This window comes from Epinephelus moara, chromosome 3, assembly GCF_006386435.1.
Source record: "Epinephelus moara isolate mb chromosome 3, YSFRI_EMoa_1.0, whole genome shotgun sequence".
NCBI classification, from domain to species: Eukaryota; Metazoa; Chordata; class Actinopteri; order Perciformes; family Serranidae; genus Epinephelus; species Epinephelus moara.
In genome coordinates, this window is record NC_065508.1 from 14,382,619 (window position 1) to 14,397,170 (window position 14,552).

The 14,552-nt window shown below is 42.9% G+C and overlaps 1 protein-coding gene across 4 annotated transcripts in view; it reads right to left on the reverse strand.

Moving 5' to 3' along the window:
* LOC126387458 (tripartite motif-containing protein 3-like) overlaps window positions 1-14,552 on the reverse strand; it is a 39,600-nt gene that overhangs the window by 5,314 nt on the left and 19,734 nt on the right. For 3 of the 4 annotated variants that reach the window (XM_050039985.1, XM_050039979.1, XM_050039973.1), the window contains 13 exons: window positions 9,080-9,255; window positions 6,132-6,261; window positions 5,345-5,455; window positions 5,032-5,183; window positions 4,628-4,808; window positions 4,285-4,386; window positions 4,019-4,117; window positions 3,099-3,251; window positions 2,413-2,791; window positions 1,561-1,664; window positions 1,273-1,440; window positions 887-1,055; window positions 419-460 (listed from right to left, as the gene is read on the reverse strand). In XM_050039985.1, the coding sequence (XP_049895942.1) occupies window positions 419-460; window positions 887-1,055; window positions 1,273-1,440; window positions 1,561-1,664; window positions 2,413-2,791; window positions 3,099-3,251; window positions 4,019-4,117; window positions 4,285-4,386; window positions 4,628-4,808; window positions 5,032-5,183; window positions 5,345-5,455; window positions 6,132-6,261; window positions 9,080-9,225 (1,936 nt within the window). In that variant the 5' untranslated portion in view covers window positions 9,226-9,255. The remainder of the gene's footprint in view (window positions 1-418; window positions 461-886; window positions 1,056-1,272; window positions 1,441-1,560; window positions 1,665-2,412; window positions 2,792-3,098; window positions 3,252-4,018; window positions 4,118-4,284; window positions 4,387-4,627; window positions 4,809-5,031; window positions 5,184-5,344; window positions 5,456-6,131; window positions 6,262-9,079; window positions 9,256-14,552) is intronic. The other variant, XM_050039989.1, reaches the window with a different exon arrangement.

Sequence of the window (14,552 nt, forward strand, 5' to 3'; positions counted from 1 at the left end):
AAAGGCTCACAGTGTATCATGAGTATCTACTTATCTGAAGTGAAAACCTATTGTCTGAGTCACCCACTAATGAGCTCTGTAGCTCCCAACACTGATTGTCTTGTAGCAAACGGGGGGGAACATCGGTTAGTTTCATGGCACTGGAGTCAGAGCAGTGAAAAATCATTCACATTGATCTTTTCATAGCCATTTAGACAATAAAACACAATGCACATGACAAAATGTTCATTATTGTAATAGTAAGTTATTATTACAATGGCATGTACTTGTGATTCTGATTATTATTGTACAAGCACAGCTTCGATTTGTCAACAATCTGAGTTGTCAGGAGGGCAGACACATGATCAGGGAGTCGGGTTAGACAGAGGGCACCGCACTGTGGGATTAAGGTTGCAGCAAGGCCACACTTAGTACTTACTGAACACTGAGCCAGATTTATTAAAGTTTGGGCCAAGTTTTTCTAGATTGAAAAAAACAGAAGGAAGAACAGAAAGAAAGGAAAATAGGTAGTCAGAGATAAAGGATAAGCAAAGAAGAAAATAGAGTAGGGAGGTCAGCACAGGCGCAGTTTGTTGGGGGTGCAGGGGGGCCACTGCATTGCCTGGGGCTTTGCCTACAAGTATATACAGGCTGACATTTTTAGAATGTAATGTGATGAAATGCATTACAGAGAGAAAAGTGTCAACTTTTATTCCTTGCTAGTTTTATTTTACTGTTTTTATGTCTTTCAAAATTCCAAATAGTACTATGCAAAATATCATGTCATATTAACTTAATAAAACCTAGTAGGCACTGCTGCCTCACTGACAGAGGGCGCTATTGTTTGTGAGCTCCAAGTCAGTGTTATAAAGGAGTCTTATGTTACACACTGAGGTCTCCTTCTCACCTGCAAACTGTCTGTCAGACGTCCCCCTGCCTCCAAACTTAGTCACCAACTTCCCATTGGATTGAAAGATGAAGACACAGCAGGCCTTGTTGTCCACGGTGATGATGTGTCCATTCTTGTCCACAGCTACACCCTTAGGACCCATGAGCCGGCCTGCTCCGATCTTATTCTGTGAGGGAGGAAGGGAAACTGATTTAAGCAGGGACATAAAGAAAATGAGGGAATTCTAATTGGGAGATCACGCTTGGCAAATGGGAAAAGTTTCAGCTGGTTGCAATCTGCAATCCTCACCACTAGATGCCGCTAAATCCTACACACTGTTCCTTTAAATTAGGCATACTGTATCTTACTCTCCGTTTAGCTTATAACAAGTAATGCGATCTCACCTTAAACTTGCCGTCAGAGGAGAAGATGCTGACCCATCGATTGTCATAGTCGGCCACCACAATGTCGCCGTTCATGTCCACAGTGACGCCTGTCGGTCTCTGCAGTTGCCCCGGAGACCGACCTCTAACTCCAAAGCGCATTTTGAACTGCCCATCGTTGGAGAACACCTGAAACCAGCCCCTTTATAGTGAATCGTGCCACGATCACAGTACTACAACAGTATTTTGTCGCCACAGAAGCACACGTGGTTGCACTTACACGCATTTTCCCCTCTGTGTCTGTCTCACCTGTATGCACTGGTTGTTGCTGTCAGCCACGACCACTCTGCCGTTACAAGAGGCTGAGATTCCCTGCAGATTGGTGAACTCCCCTTTTTCTCTGCCCCGGGAACCTGACAAATAAACAGTTACACACTCAGTAAATGTGCCGTTTTATATTTTCACCTTTGTGTCAGTGTGTAATACTCTGCTTTAAAGGCTCATACCAGTGGATTCTGGATGAAAAACTGCTTGCGCTGCTGATCATTTTTTCAGAGCATAACTTAAATTTCTGGATTGACTTTCTACCTTCCAGGCAAATACAGGTTTCAGTTCGTGTCACTACAGTTCAAAAACGAACTTGCAAAGACTTGAAAGACCTGCATGAGAAATGTAATCCTTCACAGTGGGAATGTTGAACCTTCATTTATTTCTGGGAGTTATTTTTGCATGGAAATGACTCCGACATCTAAAACCTGTGAGTCAACATTGTAAGTGAGCGACCACCACGTTCTCCCTGCTACCTTTTTCCACAACATCCATATTTGTTTTCTGCTTTAGATCTTCTGACAAAATACTGTAGCTTGTGAATGCAGCGTTTCTTTTTGGATGTCACCTCCTCTGTCAAGTCACAGCAAGCTGATTTTCATTCTGCAGTCTGCTGGCATGAATGCCCAGAGGGGAAGATGTCAATCTAAAAACTTGTTGTTGGGATTAGAAAACTAGTTTGATGATGTTTTCCTGATTTGTGGTTAAGGAAACAAAACATACAAAACAACCAACAGGCTGTTGTTATGAAGGACATTTTATTATTTCTGGATAGGTCTACATGGTTCTTGGTTTTACAGTGTATGGACTTCTTGGATGAGTCATCTCTCTTACCCACTCTGTAGATGAGCTCATCCTCGATGGGGTTCTCCTTTTTCTTGGTTGTGCTGTACATACTGGAGGGCCGACGCACTGCTTTCTGCCGTATGTGGCCCCCTGTCCCGCTGGGAGACTTCACTCTCCTCTTCACATCATCTGGAGATTGTGGCACGTCTGAGGGCTTGACTGCCCGCAGGCGGAACGGGCTGCCCCGTATTGGCTGGCCGTACAGCAGTAGAGCGAAAGAGTACTCTCCCTCTGAGCGTAACGTGTAGCCCACCTCATATGTCCCATTCTTATTGTCCGCTATCTCCGCCTCTGTAATGCGGTTCCCATCAGCAGACGTTATCTCTGCTTTTAAAACAGCATTTCCCGTCCGCACCAACTCCCCATCCTGCAGAGAGAGGTCACTGATTCAATTTCAGAGCAAGAAAAAATATCTCGGTCAAGCAATACAAACATGGTTGCAGCCTCGAAGGCAGCACTTTCTTCAAACACGTCAGTGGCTACTAACAATAAAGACTGAATAACTAACTGCTTGCAAAAGAACAAGAGAATAGAGTGAAATGGGAATTTGAATGAAAAATTACACTGAAATATTTGACCAAAGCAAATAAACACACTGGTCAACAGATTATTTGCTTTATGCCGGGTTCACTCATACAGCAAAAGGTGATAAGGCTAAACAATAAACGCAGTACTTTGTCTTTAGTTGTCACGGTAACTGTTTGGTGCTGCCCAGTCGCTGCATGTCGGAGGCCCTCTCCCGTGGCGACGGAGGTGTGAGCCACAGCAGCTGTGGTAAGGAGAACCCCCAGGTTCTGGATGGAGCGCCGCAGACCTTCAGTCTCCACCTGGAGCAGACAGCACACAAGATATACAATATTTTCCACTGCAGAATCCCTTATTGCTCTAAGAGGTTACATTTTTATGGTTTGTGCTATGTGATGTAAGGTGACAGATATCCAGTAAATCAGTGGTTCCCAACTGGTGCGCATCAGGTTCATTCTAAATGTCAAGTTTGTCAAAACACACTTTATTTTTAAGTACAGTGAATTTCCGGCACAGAGCTTTTATTTTAAAGTGTCATTTCCCACTGTAAAGTGAGTGACTAATGGACAGCTACTTGACAGAGACAACAGACTAGCTCTACGACACGGCCAAATGCAAGTATGATGCTGAATATATTAAACTGTGTGGACCTTGAACTAATGACTAAGGAGAAATCTGGACCCTGTGGCTGGACCAGTTAGGAACCACTGCACTAAATAATCCTACAAATATATGCAACCTGCCATGCCTGGGATGAAACTGGTGAGGAAAGTCTAGCATCTATTAAGCAAAAGACTCATATTTTTTATTGAAGTAAAAGTGCTATGCATTAATAAATTTGGAATACTAGGGTTGTGCTTGTGAGGTTTCTTTTGGGTAAGAAGGTGTCAAATGAGCTCTGAAATATTACTTAACTGAGCTTTAATGTCTCTGCTCTGCAAAGTGATTTTCTTTTTCTTGCAAAAACTCTTATAAAAGGGGAAGCCTCATTTTGTGACCATGTGGGAATATCAGTCAGACCACCATATTGACAATCAAGAGCCATGACATATTGTAAAACAGTGGATACCTGACAATCCAGGTGTGCATTCTGATGTGGTCTCTCTGGGAAGTCATGTCTAGCCAGCGCTGTTACCCGCTCACTCATCTGCTTCTGAACCAGCAGCACCTGCAGGAGACACATATTGTATTCCACATCTTTTTTTTTTTCATTTCTATATTTTCATGCAAAACCCAAGCTCACACCCTGCTACACTACTACAACACATTTGATTCCCATCTGTGTTGTAACCTGTTTGTTAGCCTGCTTGTACAAATTACAATCTGCTGGCCCACCTCAGTAGCACTCCCATGGCTGAGCGCCTGCTCCGTAAAGCTGCAACTGCTCTGTATGTGTTCCTTCCCCTGAAGGAGAGCCGTAAGCTGGGCCTGCAGGACCTGCGCTCAGGTACGTGGAAGATAAGGGGAAAAGGGACACAAAAGAGCGAGAGAAGGGGGTGAGAGGACAGGCAGAAAAGACAGCAGGCATGTTGACAGGAATGTGAGACATGTGGCAGGTCATGCTCGACGACTTGTCTTTAAAATGCCTGTGTGTCTTTGTGCATCTGACAATGAGTACACAACAATGTGCCTGCCTGAGTGCATGTACCGTACATGTGAATGTTGAAACATAGCTAACCTTCTGCTTAGTGCTGCAGATGTTCTCCAGGTCTGTAATGAGGGCCGTCTTGCGCAGATGCAGCGCCCGCTCCAGCTCTTCAAACGTACTGGTAATCTCTGCCACTGCCTCATTCTTCCTTTCATTCAGCTGGCGGGAGATCTCGCTCACCAGCTCGATGGATGCTGTTAGCTGAGGCAGCCTGCAAGATAATATAATATGAAACTTTCTGGTGAGGAACTAGATATAAAACTGCAAAAACATAAACCAAAATGGGTTCTGCCAGTATTCCCATGTTTGGAGATGCCAGGCACAGCATAGCGTAGGAGATTCTTTGATGGCAGATGCCAAATCTGGGCCAAATGCTTAAGCTCCCCAACACCTGATGTGAAGGAAATATTCTGAAAGCTTTATCAAGCCCCCACCTGCTCAGTATGGCATCCAGCTGTGTCTTCAGCGCAGCCTTGTGCTGTTCCACGACGTCCCGCAGAGGAACAGTCACATGCTCCCTGTGCTCGCCCTCTGTACAGTCCAGACACATGGCTGTCTCACACGACTCGCAGTAGAACTCCATCACCTGCAGAGGGAGACAAACAGAAGAAAAAAAAGCTCCTTCACTTCAGCTGAGCTTTCAGATATACTTTCCTTAATGTTGCTAAAACAAAAAAGGTGATCAGGTGGGGAAATTTTGATGATGATGTGATATCTGGGCTGAGGTGTCACAACAGGGCTTCTCACCTTTCCCTCATGGTTTGGGCAGCAGAGGGGCTTCCCTGCAGCTGCAGCACTGACCGACTCCAGAACACTGCAGGCCTCTGGCCGCGAGCACTCTGGGTCTCGTTGAAGGACCTGGTCGAAAACATTTTAAACTTCCTTATGCTGCTTTTAAATAGCTTCAATAGGGCATTTATTCTCCTTATTTGGCAGAAGTCAATTTAGAGGTAACAGGAAACAAAGGGAGGGAGAGAGGGGAACAAAGGTCCAGAATCAAATCAAACCGGGGATGTAACAGTATGTCAATTACCTATACAACCTATAGATGCTTCCTCCTTGTCTGAATTTCCTTGTAGTCTGTTGCTGACGTCATTCTCTTCAGGACACAAACACATTCTTGTACCTCTATCCATTTGAGCACCCTCCATTCAATACCTTCATTCCCTATAGCTGAATGGTAACTTGATCATCATCCCTACATGCCAAATGGAAACCTTCATTTAAAACAAACCCTTAAAAGAGCCCCTTGGAAAAGGAAGGACTGTCCAGAATGACCTCAGTCTGCAAATATGTCCTCCCTCTCTTTAACAAAGAGTGGTGCTCACAATAAGAGGCATACAGGAACACACACACACACTGCCTGTTTCATGCCTTTGACTCCTGTCTGTAATTATTTTAAATAATCTTTGCTTTGTTGTTAACCTCCTAATTAATTCCATCAGTGTTTTGTTCCATGTAATGCACTGGAAAATCCTGTTTGGCTAACACATTTGTGTCTGACTTGAATTAAAAAAGGGATTAAGAGTCAAACCTCCATGAGATTAGTGATGAAGAAGTTGTTCTGTAGAGCGCACACTCCTTTCTCTGGCAGGATGGATGTCTGCCGACACACTGGACAAGAGAGCGTCAGAGACTCTGGGGGAATGTAGTTCTGGAGACAACTGGAAGGAGGGAAGCAGCAAATAAAGAAAAGCATAAATTAGTACATAAAATCTGCCAGTGATTCTTGTGCATCATTCTGTGTAGGATTATTAGTCACATTCAATATAGCTATACAGTGGAAAGAAAAGGAGAGGAAAACACTAAGGAGAGAGCTGTCACCTTATCTCAGTAATTGAGAGACAGAGCCTAAATAGTGCTGCTGTCACAACAAATAGGGGAAAAGTGTGAATCCGAGTCAATCCACAGAGCCCACAGCCTCAGGAGAGCACACGCACACTTCCTCTTTGAGTAAGTAAATCTTGTGCAGATCAATCTGCCGAACAGAGATGCAAAGAGACAAAAGACTTCAGGGAGAAAAGATGCTTGTGTGCTCGTTTCTGCATCTGCATGTGCGTGCGTGCGTGCGTGCGTGCGTGCGTTTTGGATTCTGGCCTCATTCTGGCGGCAGTCACACATCTATCCCACCGGCCCCTAAAGGCTGAAGATGTTGTGCAGGTTCAATTGCCCCTAGGAGGCTATCTATTTAACATTAGACAACCTTGGAGCCAAAACCAATCCCACAGTCAGCAAAGTTCAGCTGCAATATGCAAATTACCACACCGCACTCTTGGCCTACAGCCCGGCTGCCATCCAGCATGTGATGTACGGTTGTTTTTTCTTTAGCTCCTGTTGTCACTAAATCGGCGGTTGAAGCTGCAAGAAACCTGAGGTCAGTGTCGAGGATAAGTCTCTGTTGTTGCACACAAGGATGTCTGGCAGCTGCGCGGGCTGCATGCTAACACCGTATTGTTTAATTTATGGCACCACACAGGCTCGTATCAACCAAAGCTCAGTAAACTGCAGTCGTTAGCTTTTGAGAACAACAGAGAGCTTTAACAGAAGTCTATCTAGCACTCTGTCAACACCACTGTAACACTCTCTCTGAAGCCGGGATAAATTACTGTTGCTTTGTCTCACACGCACCCAGCTGGGGACCACAGGCTCACAGTTATGTGGTGGAAAGTTTTGTGATTTGGCACAACTAACACTTGCTTTTATTATCGATTAATCTGGCAATTTGTTATTACTGTGGGCGTATTATGAGACAATGGGCTCTTTGGGCACAGACAGGCCCCACCACCTCTCTTAGAGGAGAGAGACACTTAGTCTTTGTGGTGGTTTTACATGTCCTTGGAGACATTATGCATCTTTGTGGGGTTTTATGTCTCTTTGTAGTTATTTTGTATCTCTTTGAGGTAATTTTGTGTCTTTTTTTGGTTGTTTTTTGTCTCTTTGCAGTTCATTTGCATATTTTTGTGGACATTTTGAGTCTCTTCTTGGTCAACACATGTTCATTTCAGCAACATTTTGCAGGTGAAGGCTGGGGGAGCCTGAGACTTTGGGCCCCAGACCTGTGCCCAGTAGGCCCATTTAGTAATCTATCCATGGTGAATACTTTTATGTGAAGGCTAAATTGAAAGAAGGATCAATTCAGCCCTCTTGTGTGCGGTGCATCTGCTTATTTGCTATCAATCTGATGTTTCCTGCCATCACCTGCACCAAGTTATGAGGACTGACAGCGCTGTGCACAGGACATGTGATTTTAAACGAGTTCATTGTTAAAAAAATAGTAAAGCTGTCTATCAAGATTTCTCAAAGCGTTTGTTTTGTCCAAAAACAGGAAAAAAAACAACAAATTTTATGTACAATTATAGAAAAGCAGCAAATCAAACTGAATAAAACTGTTAGCGCTGGTGCCACGCTCATCCTTGTTAAGTCAAATCCTGCAATCATGAGTATAAATACAAGTCACCACATGCCTCTGTTATAGGATGATGTCATTTATTTTGGCACCATTTGAAACAGTTGCACAACCCATGCCAAACTCATCCTGTTCTCTGAATAATAAGCACAGGACTTGGATAATCACAGAAGGAGTGAAATGAGGAGTAGAATTAAAAGTGACACTATACCATACCAAACAGACTCGGCCCAGCGTGAGTTTGCCAGCTCAGCCCTAAACCCCCCTAAAACTACATCAACCCATCCAGTGTTAAAACATCTGTCTGGCAACATCATGTATAGCTCCAGACAAAAATCTGTTCACCTCAGCAGGGCTCCAGATCACATGCCATCCAGTTAAACCGGGGATTAAACTTGCCCTCCGGTGGGCAAATGCCCCTCACACTGCCTGGAAAAAGGATTTATCCTGTACTCTGTGCGGCTATTCAAAACTATTCCATAAATATTTGTTTGATCATAGAAGTAAACCAGTTTGAAACATAATCCCAGTTATCCTCTGTACCTACCTCCCTCTTCATTCTCCATCCTCCCACCCTGACCCACAACAAGCTTTCCAAAAAGCCTCCTCTGCTTTGCTCGGCACTGAAAGGCCCCAGTAAGTATGGCCTGAGGGGGTGTCATCTTTCTAAGGAACTGTAGATTGAGGAATTGTAATCGTGTCTCCCAACAATGAGCCTTTTCTAAGACGTTGACGGTCCCTGATGCTGAGGAATGCACTTATCCCAATGGAGTCGGTGAGGAGAAGTGCTCTGAGCCATTTAATTGTGGCCAGGGATTTGCAATAGATGAGGTTCCTCTATTAGGAGACATGTAAATATGACAAGAATTCTTCAGTAATAGAATGGGAGGATAAGCACTGGCAGGCAAAAAAAGCTACAGCGTTGTACCACCTTCTTTGCGTGGCCAGAAAAAGCTACATGTAGCAGACGGTGTGAGCAGAAACTTGGGCTTGTGTCAGGTTTAGCTCGAGGGAAGTGTGGGTAATTAGGACTTTTGCCAGTTGTCATTGAAACAGAGAGCACAAATGTTAGTTACCTCTCACAGAAGGTGTGCAGACAGGGCAGGACCTTGGGGTTGCGGTAGTGATCCAGACAGATGCTGCAGACCAGAAACTGCTTGTCTATCTGACGCACCACAGGGCTGGTGCTCCCAGCCTCACGCTTTGCCATGGCAGATGACATTTAAAGCCACGGACAATGACAGCAGTTAACCTACAGAGAGATAAAGATAAAAGTGTGAATATTTGCATATATTTGTCTGTTAGAGCTTTTCCTGAGAGTGTCACTTTCAGGGCCTCTAATGCTCCGCAAACTTACCACAGCAGGTACCAGGAACCAAAGTTAACAAAGCTGCTTAATTCCTTGATTAGTACAAAAACGTGCCCATTGTTATTGTGTTATTTCTGGGTTAATACCATACAAAAACCAGCTGAAAGGGAACAGTGTGAAATAGAAGCAGCGCACACCAGTCCTGAGCGTGCAGGCAGCAGCAGATGTAGAGAAACCAGTAAGGCCATGTTTCTGGCTTGTGATCAACATCTCAGATAACAACAAAAGCAGGAAAATAAAAGAGAGGAGACGTTCTGTAACTGAAGTGCAGTCTGTGGTTAAAGAGGAGACTTTCATTATAAATCCTCGACATTAAAACAAGCTTTGCTGGCCACACAGGTACACGAAACATGCTAAAAATACACACTCCTGGCTTGTTCTGACACACAGACACACACACAGGTGAATAAAAACAGAATGTACTGAGTAGTGTCTATGTTGCCAAGTCACTGGTGAGGTCCCACTACTGCATATGCTTTTACATAACATACAAAATTATATATGACTTAAAAAAAATTACAAAGTTAGTAATCAAAAGGCTTAATCAGTCCTTTTTTTTTTTATCATGTTCATAATAGGAATGTAACAATACATCAGCCTGGATCGATATATCAACGATCTACAATCTAACATCATCATTGCAAAGTAAAAACATTGATACCTATCATTGTCTTTAAGATACGCCTTTATTTTGAAATTGTCATGGCACACCTGCGTCACTGTCTCTGCCCCTTCCAAGCATTGATATCGTCTCATATTGATCACAGGCCCCTGAATTGTATCAAATCGAAATCATATCGTGGCAGACTTTGTGATATCGGCAAGTACTGCATCAGCCAAAGAATTGATATAATATTGTATCATGATGAAACTTGTGATTTACGCTCCTACTTTATACACATAGACTTACAATACATATAAACACATATAATTAAAGAGTGTGATGAAAATGAATCTGGTGAAAAATAGCAGTTCTGTTCAGCTGTGTGTATTAAAAGACCTTCTGATTTGTGAGTGATAGCAGGTTAGAGTCCTGCATTTAAATTTCAGTGACTGGGAAATATGGGAGTAACAATCCATCGATCTGGATTGATATATCAATTCAGTGATCAACGATCCAATATCATTGATTCAAAGTGAAAACATCAATCCATATCGTCATCTTTAGCATAGGCTTTTATTTTGAAAGTCTGTGTCACTGTCAAACAGCAGCAGGCAGACGGCGAGCAGCCAAGACAACAACGACGAGGATAACGTTATTTCCTCTGGAATAAATCAGCAGTGTGGAAATATTTTGGATTTTGGAGAAAATACAGGCTAACAAGCAAAGCACACACTCTACATAAACACTGCCGTTACAAAATAAAACACAACATACCTGCCTGGTCGGGCATCTAACTCTGTAGTATTAATTAAAGCAACATTAGCTCTGTATCAACAATGTTAGGCTAAAAAAAGGGCAGGCAGGCTGAATCTCAGCCGTGCTTTTCTGTCAGGAGATGCAGTGATTTAAACCAACCCTGAGTAAGATTTTGTTATTTGTTAAGCTATGAGTAGAGGGAAAAAATCCACTAGCCGCTAGTCTAATTTACGCAATGTAAACATGCTTAAGCTAATAATGGGCCACTAGCAAAAAACAACTGTTTTGTCCATGAACCATGACAGTTATTACTGAGCTGAATTTGATACTTATGTCAAATGACATTGTTGTTAATCCATGTTTTATGGCTGTTTGGAGAAGTTTGCCTTCAGGGTTTCAAGACAGCTGTCCTTGAAGATTTATGAAAAAGATGATGGTTTGTTTTAAAATGAAAAGATTTCTTTCAGAAAGGGCTCTCCAACAGAAAGCCCTGAAGGTTAACTTATCCCATGTGCTGTTTTATGTGTTAGTGGAGTCAGTACAAAGTAAAATTTACTGCACTTAAGCAGTTACAATTACTTACATTATATACGTGTTGTTTTTATCTTTTATGGCCCAAAGTAAAAAAGAAAGGGATGGCAGCTTCTTCTGTAACTGATGGTAGGCATATAATCTCGTTCGCAGGCCCCTAAATCGCATCGAATCCAAATCATATCATGGCAGGCTTTGTAATATCTGCAAATATTGTATCATTGTCTGTGATGAGTCGTGATGAAACTGGTGATTTACACCCCTACTGGGCACTATTTTGCTTAAGATTTGAAAAAGAGATCTTGTCCTCTATGAACACAGACGTCTGTCAGTGTATGAAATGTTTTATATGATAATAAATGCCAGAAAATGTGTTACGCTGGCACTGATTCACCCACATCTAGAAAACATACCAACATTTTATATCACACCCTAAATACAAGGCCACACACACACACACACGCCATTTTAAAATAGTAACAGAACTCTGTGAGGTGACCAGAACAGAGGAACCCCATGTCTTACATAATCTCATCTATTATAGATATACAGCTGCAAGGTTTGGATATTCTGCCTAGCAACACAAACCGGTGCTGACTCCAACTTGGCCCACTTTCACATTCATCAGTGCAAGCCCCAACAGATATGGGATAATAATTACAGTGGTATGCATATTAAAGATGCTACTGCATCATGTTCTCATTGCTATGCGCCTGGTGTGTAAATGAAGTGGGAAGATCAGGCGTTAATGCTGGAGAAACATCCAGCCTGAGACATAAAAAGTGGAAGCGCCATTTCCAACAATGACGAGAGGCAACAACAGCTTCACCTGACTTGACCTTCGGCTTAAAATTGCCACCTTTGATAAATACTGCAGCATGCCATTTTTATCTCTGTGTTGTCAAGTGGCTCTGGCATTGTAGACCAGCTACATTTTCTCAGTGGGTCAACACGTGTATTATTCATGTATCAGACACAGTGTCTCAGAATGTGTCTCAAACAAACAAGCCTGGCCTTAAGAAATGTGGGAGTTACACACTCGATGTTGATTACAGGGGAAGCAGGGGACACGCCCCCCTAAATATTTAGAACATGTGCATTCTTCCCTCCTAATAGAGACACTGAAGTAGCAGAGGACTTTTACTCTGACAAAATTAAAGACAAGGTTCCCACACATTTGCATTTAAAAACTTTTCCATGACTTTTCAAAGACCCATCATTTTTTCTTGCCTTACTTGCCTGGGAGAAAATGAAGTAACATACGCGATGGTAAACAAAAACGTCACACACTGATGCATATAAGAGCAATTATGTCACATTACGTGAAAGGTTATCCACGGAAGATTACTATACCAATTTCATTACACACAACAAAATACATGACTTTCCCAAAACGTTTCCAGGTTTTTCATGACTGTGGGAACACTGTAAAGACATTTACACCATAAATTGACGTAGAAAAGTCATGAAAATTCACCAGGATGCAAGAAGTTAAGCGTTTGATGCTCAACATTTTCTAGCAGAGGAGCCCAACCCACCAATTTCATATGTGTCCCCACAATACTGAACCTTGCACACACACAAAAAAGGAAAATAACGCACACAAAAACACCAATAATCATCATCCCCCCACCAGACTCTCCCCCTGTCTGCACATCTGTCACTGCTGGATCTAAATCCCCTATGTACCATCTAGCTCATGTCCTATTGTCAAGACAAACACACCCACACACGAACACGCACAGATCAGACGCACATCCAACGACACAGTGTGTAGACCAGGAGGGTAAAAGGTCACTTCTTAAGCTGTCAACCACAAGAACGACATGTCACATTCCCACTCTGGTTGGGACAGGCAGGGCGTCTGACGGAAATGATTACTGGTTAAGTAGCTTATGTTTTGTCCAAACCTAAATATGCATTGTTCTCCATAAATCCTGCGCTTGAAACTGGCACTTCAAGAGTATCCAGTTGTCTGCGTTGGATTCAGATGAAAAGAAGCTCGAATCTCTCCTGATAGAACGTAGAATTAAAGAGGGATCAACCACAGGATGTACCGTTTACTTCAGCGCAGTTCTCACACTTCTCTGTCATTCTCCCTCTGTGCTAGAACACACTGATACTAATATCATCTGTAATGACGTCTGTCTAAAATTAGATGCACGTATTAGTGGGGAGGCGAGGAAGCAATGACAGTGAAACTAAAATAAGACAGAGGGGCTGCTGGAGAACGAAGTGGCTGGTGTCTATTTGTTTACTGTTGGTTATATTTTAAAGCACAGCTTTATTGGGCGGACCAAAGCAAAAGAATAATCTGACACCCAATAAAGCCCAAATAAGAATTCTGAATCAAAACACTTAGATGAAAAAAAGTAGCACATACACAGAGAATGTAAAAGAGTCCTCTACAAAGCTAATGGAAACAAAATGCGTACATGGTGCAACAACAGACACAAGTAACACTCGTGCATGCACATGAGTGGGTGGGTGCTCGTGTGCATGTTTATGTGCATTCACCAGACTGTACTGTGATATGGTCCCAACTTCATTCACACCCTCTTAAACTCTTAAGTAGGCCACGATGCGTTTGATGCTATAAAGTCACCATGACCAGTTAACTGACAGGGCTGGGAAGTTAAAAAAAAAAGAGTGAAGACGTGCAGATTTAAAGCTCTGCAGTAGAAGACAGCAGGGTGGGATAAAGCCAAGCCCAGGCAGGACTGCAAGAAGCTTCAATAAAATGATGCACGAGGACACATCCTGCAGAGAGCTGTCAACTAATACCATAAAAATGAAATGTGTTATCATTCTCCTGGCCATTATATGCGCAGCACTATCAGCAGTAATGTTGCCAGTGACCTTAGCCTCGCTAATTCCCCAAACTCTCAGGATTACAGCTTTTGCGTGTGTGTAACTAATTGTTTGTTTGTGTGCGTGTGTGTGCAGCGTGTTTGTGTGTGACAACAAGCTAACACCCGCTGAGTTAACACACAATGAGTCTATTCACTGCTGGCTTTACCGAGTACAAAAGTAACAGTTTTCTTTGTCTCGTTCAAGCACTGAAACCTCTGCTGTTGCTTTACTGCTCAATAGGATCCCTACAGCTCATGTGTATCTCTTATAAAACACACATGTAAATGAAGTAGAGGGGAGCAGGCAAGACAGGAAATTAAATGTCTTCCTCTCAGTTCAGCGAGAGGACAGGAAAAAGGGACAGACAAGCTGGCGTAATAAGCGAAAGAGTGAATACAGTGTAAGTATCACCCCCTTCTGCTCACTGTCACCCACC